General features: G+C 40.3%; 1 protein-coding gene across 2 annotated transcripts in view; it reads left to right on the top strand.

Annotated features, from left to right (window-relative positions):
* The window catches only part of PARL (presenilin associated rhomboid like), a 54381-nt gene that overhangs the window by 8045 nt on the left and 34264 nt on the right, over positions 1 to 12072 (top strand). For both annotated transcript variants that reach the window (XM_086396384.1, XM_086396378.1), the window contains exons 2-4: positions 2937 to 3126; positions 3586 to 3726; positions 6602 to 6650. In XM_086396384.1, the coding sequence (XP_086252510.1) occupies positions 2937 to 3126; positions 3586 to 3726; positions 6602 to 6650 (380 nt within the window). The remainder of the gene's footprint in view (positions 1 to 2936; positions 3127 to 3585; positions 3727 to 6601; positions 6651 to 12072) is intronic.

The raw sequence follows: 12072 nt of genomic DNA, 5'->3' as shown, positions 1-12072 counted from the left end.
GAAATCAACCCTTAATATTCACTGGAAGGACTGATGCTGAAGTTCCAGTACTTTGGCCACCTAATGCGAAGAGCCAGCTCACTGGAAGAGACCCTGATGCTGGGAAAGATTGAGGGCAGGAGGAGAAGGGGGTGACAGTATGAGATGGATGGCATCACTGACTCATTGGACATGAGTTGGAGCAAACTCCAGGAGATGGTGAAGGACAGGGAAGCCTGGCGTGCTGCAGTTCATGGGGTCGCAAAGAGTTGGTTACTACTTAGCAACTGAACAAACAACAAATTCATAAGCCTGGTGACAGATTCTGAAGGAATTCAGAGCCATTCTGAGTAACAGTTGGCATTGTTTGAATAAGTGCATTGCTTTCCAAAATAGATTTTGTTGAAAGGAGTAGCACTTACTTGTAAGTACAAATTCTGACTTACTAAAAGTTTTAAGGTGAATTACTTTATCATTACCCATCCTTACCACGTGATGTCTGAAAATTTGAACTGTGCTGTGGACTCAGTATTGAAGAGCAAGTTAGATGAGTAATAGTAGTAACAGTAGCTACTCCATGTTTCTGAGTTTTATGTTTCCATATGCCTGCTAGATATCACCTGGGTGCTCAAACACTATTGCAATATAGCTTACATCTGGTAAAATGTATAAGTGTTAAGTGTATAGCCCCTTAGTGCTGACAGATGTATACACCTGTGCAACTGTCACCTAAAAATAATGTCCATCATTCCAGCAAGTTCCCTCTTGCCTCTTTCCAGTCAAGTGATTAAGCAATCACTATTGATTTTGATCACCACAGATTATTATTTTTTAACCACAGGTAATTTTTGCCTAGTTTTCAGCTTCGTGTATATATATATACATGCCATCACACAGTCGCATTATGTGCTCTTTTGTGTTTGACTTCTTTTGCTCAGTGTTTTTGAGATTCATCTGTGATGTGTGATTGGTAGTTTTTCATTGAGTAGTTCAGTTGGCCCTGTGTATCTCCAGCTTTCTCATCCATGGATTCAACCATGTTGATGGGGAATGTCAGCTATATTTTCTATAAGGGATTTGAACATCCAGAATTTGGTATCTGCAAGAGGTCCTAGAACCAATCCCCAATAGATACTGAGGGACAACTGTATTCCATCATATAAATATACCAAACTTTCTCCTTTCCCCAGTTGATAGCAGTTTAAGTTCCAATTTTTTAGCTGATAGAATTGTGCTGCAATGACTGCAAGCATTTTAAACAGTGCCTAAGATGGAATTATTCATCTCTCCTTCTACTTTCCTGTTTTGGTGCTTCTGATTTTCCTTGTCTTAGTGAATGGTAGCACTTTCCTTTCAGTTATTCAAAATAAAACCAATAATTGTTCTTGATCCCTTTTTTCTGAAGTAATTGTTGACCCTTTCTTTATTAGGGATTGGCCTTGGTGGTAGAGATATAATGAATACAGAAGTGACAATCCAATTACAGTACAGCCAGTGAATGAGAGAAGGTTAAGAGTATATACAAGGTATTTTAGGACTCTAGGAGTGCAAAGAATACACTCAGCCTGGGGGAGGTTAGGACTGCTGCTTGGAGGAGGACGTGAGCTGAAGTTTGAAGGGCACAGAAGAAGTTAGAGAAGCACATCCTGCGACAAAGGAGCGCGTTTCGAAGTTTGATAGATGATGAGACATTTACTGTGTGGTTCCAGGCAGGGGAATAAGAAAGGTATTTGCGTTTAATAAAATGTGAAGGATGAATTGGAGTAGGGAGGTATTAAAAGCAATGAAATCTGTTAGGAAATGGTAAAGTATTCCAGGTCAGAAGGGATGAGCTAATGGATTGTGTTGGAATTAAGGAGAGAATGTTGGTCCTCTGAGAGAGCATTTGAGGAGGTGTTGAATGTTTGTGGAAGAATAATATGAGGAAAGAAGAAAATGCAACATGTTAAAACAAATGTTTGAACTTAAATAAGCTGTTGACATAAACTAGGCATGAGATAAAGGACTAAATTAAGAATGGAAAGAATGTTATTTGCCAGAGTTGATTTTTAATTAGATGGTAAGAATTAAGGAGATCGTAAAAATTAAGGAGAGAGAATAATAACTTCTAGATTTTTAATCTTAGTGGTTCAGAGAACTGTGGGACCACCGAAGGAGTAAGGAAGTCGGAAAATGGAGATGTTTGTAGAGGGGGCTGAATTCCCTTTTGAATATATTGGTTTTTGAAGTGATGGGGAGCATGCCTGCATGCTTAGTCATGTCCACCTCTTTGTGACCCCATGGACTGTAGCCTACCAGGCTCCTCTGCCCCTGGGATTCTCTCAGCAAGAATACTGGAGAGGGTTGCCATTTCCTTCTCCAGCCAAGTAGAAATATTCAATATATAGTTGGAAATACAGGATAAGAAAATTGAGGCTGGGACTCGAGACATATATTTGAATTACTTGTTTAGATGTCATCCAGGCCACAGAAATGAAATTTTTCTTTTTACTCAACCAGAGTGTTTCAGGGTGTGGGTTACAAAGATGAGAAGACCTGTCTGATTGCTTTCAAGCAGTTTTATGAGTGTAGAAAGGTAGTATGTTTAGAGTATAATGAGAACAGTCAGGAAGAGGCCTCTGCCTGGTCTACCTGGGAGAAATTACCATTTGACAAAAGAAAAAAGCTTTTTATTGGATTGTAAACTGTGTGGAGGAGGAGTACAAATTGTTTTCTTTATTGATACACAGTAATAGTCCAGACATGCCCTGTAAAGCTGCTGCAGTGTGTCTCTCCTTTTTCAGAAGAGCATGTTCACTGTTTTGACTGAATCCTCCCGGGAGCAGGAGTCTCGGTGGCTTTGGGGCTGCAGAGCGAGAGTAAACTGAGTTGGTGGCTGCAGGCTAAGAGGGGAGGCTCATAGAGGTTGCTGTTGGCAAGATGCAGTTCAGTTTCTAATCTGCCATTTTCTTCTGTAGGTTTAACTTTTTTATTCAGCAAAAATGTGGATTCAGAAAAGCACCCAGGAAGGTTGAACCACGAAGATCGGACACAAGTAGTGAAGCGTACAAGAGAAGTGCTTTGATTCCTCCTGTAGAAGAAACAGCCTTTTACCCTTCTCCCTATCCTATAAGGACTCTTGTAAAGCCTTTGTTTTTTACTGTTGGGGTAAGAGCTCACATTAATATGAGTTACCTACATTGCCTCAGGTGTGGCGTTAAAGCACTGTTCGTCGTGTTTGGGCTCCCTTAATGACACATGGAGGGGCATCAAAAGGATCTGGAGTCGTGATTATAAGAAAACATGAATGGGGTAATTGCTGTTAGCGCATGGTTCACTCATGTAAGCCCTGGAGAAGAAACTCATGGGCCTCTTACTTGGTATAACATTGCAGGTGATACTGAGTTGATATTTTTAATTTTATTGAAAAAGTTCTAATTGTAAGCAGGTCCCAGGGTACTGTGAAGTTAATAAAATGGGAAACAGTGAAATGTTCACCTAATAAGTTTCAGTGTACCCGATGTTCCTTATGTTCATAAAAAGTGATGAAAATGAAATAATATCCTTGAAACTATGTATAGGTCTATTTCTTAAAAAAATTTTTTGTAATATGTTTGTTTTATGTAGTTTACAGGCTGTGCATTTGGATCAGCTGCTATTTGGCAATATGAATCACTGAAATCCAAGGTCCAAAGTTATTTTGATGGTATAAAAGCTGATTGGTTGGATAGCATAAGACCGCAGAAGGAAGGAGACTTCAGAAAGGAGGTAAAGATAAACGTGGCTTTTGTTTATTCTAGTTGATAAGGTTTTGAAGTCTGGTTATTATGAAGTGTTTTTAGTAGCAACGTTAGGTCAGTAGATATGAAGTCAGTGCGCTTAATATTCTTCTTTATTCACTGTAGTAGTTTTAGTCACCAAATTGTGTCCAACTCTTGCAACCCCATGGACTGTAGCCCATGAAGCTCCTCGGTCCAAGGGATTTCCCAGACAAGAATACTGGAGTGGGTTGCCATTTCCTACTCCAGAGGATCTTCCCAACCAGGGGATTGAACCCTCATCTCCTGCATTGCTGGTGGATTCCTTACTGACTGAGCCACTGAGTATTAATGTTTTATATGGCTGGCACTGTGGTGGTCAAGTGTTTCAAGAAGTTCGTCCCTCTACCCACATATACCAAGAATCACCACAAATAGTTGTTAAAAATTACTGTTGTGCATTTTCTTCCAGCTCTTCTAATGGCCACTGTTTCTACTTGCATCATCTGGATGGATGATTTTGGAGTACATGTTGGAATCAGAGGGCATTTTATGTTTGAGGGGTAGAGATACTGTGTGGATTTTAGAAAGCTTCTTAGTGACATTATGTTTATATGTCTCTGATAAATACCTACTGTTGATGTTTCTAATTGTGCTTGGATTGAGGATGCAAGAAAAGGGTACAAATGCAGAGCTTTTAGAACTTTTCCTTACTTCATATGCATGTTAATGACCTTCCTCACCTTTTAGAGAAAGCATATATTTTGTTTCATTTGACAGTGCTTATTGAGCAGAGCCTGTAGGCCAATTTGTGAATCTTTCATTTTCAGGCACTTCCTTTTATTTTTTCGTGGCAGCACACTGCCCTTCCAGTTTGGAGATGAGTTGGTGTCCTCTTCGGTTTTCCCCTTCCACTTTTTTCCTGGCCAGTGAGAGGCTGAGAGGGCAGCCGTGGATGTTCTTTTTCTTAATGATAGTTGAGGTTCCTCTAAGTTGGGAGGATTCATTCCTCCTTGTTTCCCCATCAACACAAGAAGCATGAGCCCTACCTGTTCTAGAGAGGCTTTTGTCAGAAGAACAATTGATGTAATTTTGCGGGTAAAACCTGCAATAATGAGCAAAGGTTTTTATTTAGTACAATATGTTTGAGAAGATAGTAGTGCTGACCTATTCCACATTCCTGGATCCCTTTAAAAGCTATAGGCTTCTGAAGTATAAAGTTTTGGTATCCAAATTGTTCCTTGAAATGGTGAAAATGACACAAATGATATACATAATCTTCATCCAAAGATGAGTTTGTTTGAGATAGGTAAATGATAGGGTATAAAATGTAAAATCTTGTTAAAGTTGAAGTAACACATAAAGAAAACATGGGGAATGAAAGTCCTGGGAACCCATGCCATACTACTGCAGCAAGTAAGGTGTGAGAGCTCACATACATTTAATTTTACAGTTGACCCTTGAACAATGCAGGGCTTGAGGCGCTGATCCTCCACGTAGTGGCAAACGTGCATGTAACTTTATAGTTGGCCCTCCGGAACAGTGGTCCCACGTTGGTGGGTTCTGCCAGCTGCAGATGGTACAGTGTATATGGTGTAGTACATATTTACTGAAAAAAATCTGCGTTTAAGTGGACCAGTGCAGTTCAAGCCTCTGCTGCTCAAGGGTCAACTGAATTACAAAAATGAAATCATTGTTGAATATGGATCAAATACATACTGAGTTGTAACTTTTTTTTTTCTGACCTTGGATTTCTTTCAGTATTAGTATACAAAGTCTGGCTCAAGTTTCATGGTGAGAACATGTATATATTTTTTAATTAAAAAGCTTTAATCATGGAGGGAAGTCCCTGGCGGTCCAGTAGTTAGAACTTCAAGCTCCCTCTACAAGGGAACATGATTTCAGTCCCTGGTCAGGAAACTAAGGTCCTGCGTGCCACGTAGTGTGACCAAAAATAAATAAAAAAATTATACATGAATAAAACTTTAATCATGGAAAATTTCAAAAGTAAAGTAAAAGAGTAAAGAGGATAAAGAAAATAGTATAATGAACCCCTGCATCAACAGTTACTGACACACAGCGACTTTGTTTTGTCTAGTCCCCTTTCCTTCCCATCCTTTCCCACCACTGATTATTGTAAAGCAAATCCTAGGCATCACCTCAGCATGCTCAGTCACTAAGTCTTGTCCGAGTCTTTGTGACCCCATGGACTATAGCCTGCAAGCCTCCTCTCCCCATGGGATTTCCCAGGCAAGAGTACTGGAGCTGGTTGCCATTTCCTTTTCCAGGAGATCTTGACTCAGGGATTGAACCTGAGTCTCCTGCATTGGCAGGTGGGTTCTTTACCCACTGAGCCATCGGGGAAGCCCCATTCTAGGCATATATCAATTATAAAAAGTTAAACGTGTGTCCCTGATAGATTAGGATTCTGTCTTGTTCTAAACCTCAATCTAATATTATACCTTAAGGTATTTTTTGGTAGAAAATATTCTTGGTTGGAATTTTAAAACTAGATCGGGCCTTGGTGAATAATCACTTATTTGATGGTGTGCTAGGTGCTTTACATATGTCCTGATACTCCTCACAATAGTACTGCTAGGTACCTATTACCATCTCCATTGTACCTATCAGGAAACTGAAGTTTAGAAGTAGTTTGTTGAAGGTCATAGAGCTGACCGGTGGCTCTGTGTAGAGAATGCAGGCTGTCTGACTGTAAAACACCAGTGCTTCCCACTCTACTACATATTTATTATGTCTCTTGTTCAGTAGAGATTTTACTGATGAGGACTCTCATTTATGCACAAAGCATTTTCTTTCTTGCTTTTCATTTACATAGACTGAAAGTATTTACCATATGGTGATAAGCCGTTTTCCTTCTGTTTTAGATTAACAAGTGGTGGAATAACCTAAGTGATGGCCAGCGGACTGTGACAGGTTTGTGTTAGCTTACACGTTTTAGCCATTCAAGGGAAGAGAAATCAAACCAAAAGGTACAGTATGTCGTAGTCAATGGCTTTTGTACCATGCTCATCAGTGGTGTAGAAGACAGAATTTCTGTACCTTCAGGCTAATGTAATGGTTTGAAAATATTGTGGCATAAAGGTACTGTATATATGAGGCTCTGGGTTATTTTCTAATTTTAATCTAGATGATACTTATCAAATGATCTCTGTTGTAAAGTCCTAGCTTGTGAATAGCTTATGAGTAATTATTACTATCCTATTAAAGTACTCAAAGGGAACGCTGATTAAGTACCTTATTTATACAGCAGACTTTATACATATTGTCTCCCTACCTCACAGGGTTGCTTACAGGGTAGTCATCTCCCCTTTTACAGATAAGGAAACTGGCTTTCAGAGAAGGAACTTTTCGAAGGTCACACTGCTACTAAGTAAGAACTGAGTTTCAAAATCCAGGTCTGTCTCATCCTAGAGCCAGTTTTCTCTTCTACACCATGCCGTTTATAAGATCCTCTTTAAATGTGAGCATAACATGTGTATCACCATGATAATTTCATTTGTTTTTGGTAAGCTTTTATGGAAGACAGCTGGAGAAGGAAATGGCAACCCACTCCAGTATTCTTGCCTGGAAAATCCCATGGACAGAGGAGCCTGGTAGGCTACAGTCCACGGAGTAGCAAAGAGTCAGACATGACTGAGTGACTTCACTTTATGGAAGACAGTTCTGGCTCTTCAAGGTAAAACTTGTGCAATATTCTAAAAATTATGCAATTAGTTATTTGAGAAACTCAGGAAATGGATTTGTAAGTTAACAGTTGTACAGATAAAGGAAAAAAATCTTCCTAGAGAAATAACAAAATACTGCTTTCCCCCAAATATGGTTAGACTTAATGGTACTCTTAATTTTTGATACCTACTTAAGTGGAGAAAAGATGCATTTGTTTCTTCATTCAGACTATTTCATATGTCTGGAAGGTTTCATTTTTCTGTCTCCCTGATGGAATTGATCCAGTCTTCAAGCTTATGGTTTAGACATTATTTCCTGCAGGGGGGAATTTTTTTTTTCTGAATTCGTTGCACTTTTTAATAACTTAAAATGCATGCAGATGCCACCACCCTTATGGCAGAAAGTGAAGAAGAACTAAAGAGCCTCTTGATGAAAGTGAAAGAGGCGAGTGAAAAAGTTGGCGTAAAGCTCAACATTCAGAAAACTAAGATCATGGCATCCGGTCCCATCACTTCATGGGAAATAGATGGTGAAACAGTGGCTGACTTTATTTTTCTGGGCTCTAAAATGACTTCAGATGGTGATTGCAGCCATGAAATTAAAAGACGCTTACTCCTTGGAAGGAAAGTTATGACCAGCCTAGACAGCATATTAAAAAGCAGAGACATTACTTTGTCCACAAAGGTCCATCTAGTCAAGGCTATGGATTTTCCAATAGTCAGGTATCAATGTGAGAGTTGGACTATAAAGAAAGCTGAGCACGGAAGAACTGACGCTTTTGAACTGTGGTGTTGGCTCAGTTCAAGAGTCTCAAGACTCTTGAGAGTCTCTTGAACTGCAAGGAGATCCAACCAGTCCATCCTAAAGCAGATCAGTCTTGGGTGTTCATTGGAAAGACTGATGTTGAAGTTGAAACTCCAGTACTTTGGCCACCTGATGCGAAGAGCTGACTCATTTGAAAAGACCCTGATGCTGGGAAAGATTGAGGGCAGGAGAAGGAGGGGATGACAGAGGATGAGATGGTTGGATGGCATCACTGACTCAGTGGACATAGGTTTGGGTGGACTCCAGGAGTTGGTGATGGACAGGGAGGCCTGGCATGCTGCCGTTCATGGGGTCACAAAGAGTCGGACACGACTGAGCAACTGAACTGAACTGAATGCAACCTGCTTTATATAATTGTACATGTGTCATCTTTGAGAACGATGTTGAGATTTTTCATTTTTGCTGTAACTCCTAGCATATATCTGGCACACAGTTCAGTTCAGTTGCTCAGTCCTTTCTGACTCTTTGTGACCCCATGGACTGCAGCACACCAGGCTTCACTGTCCATCACCAACCCCAGAACTTGCTCAAACTCATGTCCATCAAGTCAATGATGTCATCCAGCCATCTCATCCTCTGTCGTCCCCTTCTCCTGCCTTCAGTCTTTCTCAGTATTAGGGTCTTTTCCAACACCACATTAGAGTCTTCTCCAAAACCACAGTTTAAAACATCAGTTCTTTAGCTCTCAGCTTTCTTTATGGTCTAACTCTCACATCCATACATGACTACTAGAAAAACCATAGCTTTGACTAGAAGGACCTTTGTTGGTGAAATAATGTTTCTGCTTTTTAATATGTTGTCCTGGTTTTTCATAGCTTTTCTTCCAAGGAGCAAGTGTCTTTTAATTTCATGGCTGCAGTCACCATCTGCAGTCATTTTGTAGCCCAAGAAAATAAAGTCTGTCATTGTTTCCCCATCTATTTGCCATGAAGTGATGGGACTGGACGCCATGATCTTCATGTTTTGAATGTTGAATGTTGAGCCAGCTTTTTCACTCTCCTCTTTCACTTTCATCAAGAGGCTCTTTAGTTCTTCTTCACTTTCTGCCATAAGGGTGATACCATCTGCATATCTGAGGTTGTTGATGTTTCTCCCAGCAATCTTGTTTCCAGCTTATGCTTCATCCAGTCCAGCATTTCGCATGATGTTCTCTGCATATAAGTTAAATAAGCAAGGTGACAGTTTATATGGCACATAGTAAAGACATTCGGTTAAAATCTATTGAGTGACTCAGTGTTGATGAGATCTTGAATCAAAAGGTTGAGATTTTTCAAAGTATATTGCCAGCTATATAATTGATTAGCCAGTAAAATCTTAATAAATGATAACTTTCAAAAGAAACTCTGTAATAACACTTGTGTTTCCATTGGAATTAATTGGGCTTTTTGGTTTGTTTGCTTGTTTTTTGAAAATTAGTAGCCTTTAGGGTAGCAGAGTTTTAATTTCTTTTGATATTTTCAGAGTGCCTTACAGTTAGTTGATACCTAGTGTTCTTTGAAGATGATAAAGATTTTGTTGTTTAACATTTGAGGAAATGTGGGATCAGAAATTAAAACCTTTTTCATGCCAGGAAATAGTTTATTCAAAGAAGTTGGTATTTGGAGGTAGTTAAAAATCAGAATTCTTTCCCTTAGATGACATTGCAGTCTGACTAAGAGCCTGAGTGTAAAGTACTTCAAATCGCATAAATGTGAATGGTCATGCTGCTGCTGCTACTGCTACTGCTAAGTCGCTTCAGTCGTGTCCAACTCTGTGCGACCCCATAGACGGCAGCCCACCAGGCTCTGCCGTCCCTGGGATTCTCCAGGCAAGAACACTGGAGTGGGCTGCCATTTCCTTCTCCAATGCATGAAAGTGAAAAGTGAAAGTGAAGTCGCTCAGTCGTGTCCGGCTCTTCATGACCTCATGGACTGCAGCCTACCAGGCTCCTCCGTCCATGGGATTTTCCAGGCAAGAGTACTGGAGTGGGGTGCCATTGCCTTCTCCGGAATGGTCATGCTAACGATCTTAAATATTTATTGTCAGGTTTATTAAGTGACTTTTAAAGGCTGAAGAAATGCTCTTTGATCTGTTCAGTGTTATCTCAGACTCCTCTTTCAGGACATACTTATGCTGATAGCAGTGAATCTAGCCTTACACTTGTTCGTGGTGCATTATAATCAGTTAGCCGCATAGTAAGATTTCAGTGGTTAATAAACTTATGCTTTAGTTATATCTTGTCTCTTTTCAGAGGTGCCAGTTCACTCCACTGACTTGCTTATTTAGCACTTTGGTTGCTTCCTTTAGGCTGATCTGAAGTGAGGTTCGCTTTGGTTGTTTGCTTTAGGTTGATCTGAAGTGAGGTTGGCTCAGCTGGCTTTTATTGAGGATTGATTTATGGGGTGATAGATTTATTCTGTGCCACCTTTTCCTTGAGTTGTGGAGGTCCTCTGAGTGGTTTTCTTTTTTCTTTTTGTGTTTTGAAAGAACTGAAGTCCTTAGGAGGCCACTGACCTAGGGAGTCTTCAAAGCTCTGTGAGACTAGTGTGCTTCTTTGCTCTGTAGTATTCATACCTAGACACTGGCAGCTTGAAATCTCTAGCAGGTTAAAGGTTTTGCAGTTTTATGCCAAACGTTTCATGTAAGAATTCCTTGCTGCCTGAATCTGGGTGGCAAGGTTTTGGTTATAGCAAATTGAGACAGCAATATGTTTTATCCACATGCATTTGTTCCCTTAGCTTTAGGTGCAGCAAGGGGTGTCTCAGGTTTATTCACACCTCTTTGGATTCCTAGGTTTGGATAAGAACAGTTTAAATCATAAGGGATTTACTTTATCATAATTTACTTAATCACTAAGGTGAAATTCATGTATTCTCTAACATTATTTTAATGTTACCATGCACATTTATTCATTTCACAATGATAGACGCCTGCTGCCTTGGGACAATCTGCTGCAATCTGTGCTTTGAATCAGCATCCAGATACCTGGGATCAGGGAAGGCTGTGTGGTTTATCAGAAAAGTAATGAGTGGAGGTTTGTTATAGCAGAAAGTGAAAGGTGGGGTGAAAACGTCCTTCCTTAGAGCTGAGAGCAGCTGATGGCTGCCCCTAGTTTTTGACTCTTCTATCTCAGTTCGTCCCTGGGAGTCACTGTGTCAGTATCTACCAAAGAACTGGTCTTAATCCCTTAATCTTTTTATTCTTACCTAGTTTAGGACTTTCTTTGGGTCTTAATTGTTTTACAGATACATCTCCCTAAACTTCATATTGCTCTGAAAAAATTATTAAAGTTCAGTTGGTGTCTGTAGGATGAGGGGGGTGCATCAAGTAGCATTCTTCAAAGTTAGACTCATCCCTGGTACTTTTATCTTTCAGCTAGTCTCCTGTATTGTGTTACTGTGCAAGACTTGCAAGCCTGTACTGGAGGTCCCCAGGCACCCCCACAGAGAGTTTTCCCCTCCATTTCTAGCTTTTAGAGGTGCCTGTGAGACACTTGTCAGGTTTTCCTGTTGGCTCAGCAGAATGCTGACTCTACTGTATTGGGTTTCAGGTAAAGCTGAGAGGGAAGAACCCGCTAAATTATTGTATCTGAGCGAGGAGGGGACAGGGAGAAGGAATATGGGGAGCAAAATCTCAACAAGCTGGCGTCACAGTTCCTATACTAGTTCGCATCGACCGTCAGTGCCAAAGTTTAAGCACTGCTGCACCCCAGGCCCTTGATCCTTGTGTCCCAACCTCTAAAGTCTGTGTTTTTCTTCTTTGCTCTTCTGTTTCTACCAGGATTAGTTTATTTTTTAGTTTTAGTTCTAGGGGAAAGGATAAGAAAAGTAATGCTCGGGTGCCATCTAGGCTGCAAGTACCATGT

The sequence above is a fragment of the Bos grunniens genome, chromosome 1 (assembly GCF_055505025.1).
Source record: "Bos grunniens cultivar Pamir isolate PY7600 chromosome 1, Bosgru_T2T1.0, whole genome shotgun sequence".
Taxonomy (NCBI): domain Eukaryota; kingdom Metazoa; phylum Chordata; class Mammalia; order Artiodactyla; family Bovidae; genus Bos; species Bos grunniens.
This window is presented reverse-complemented; position numbering and strand designations above follow the sequence as displayed.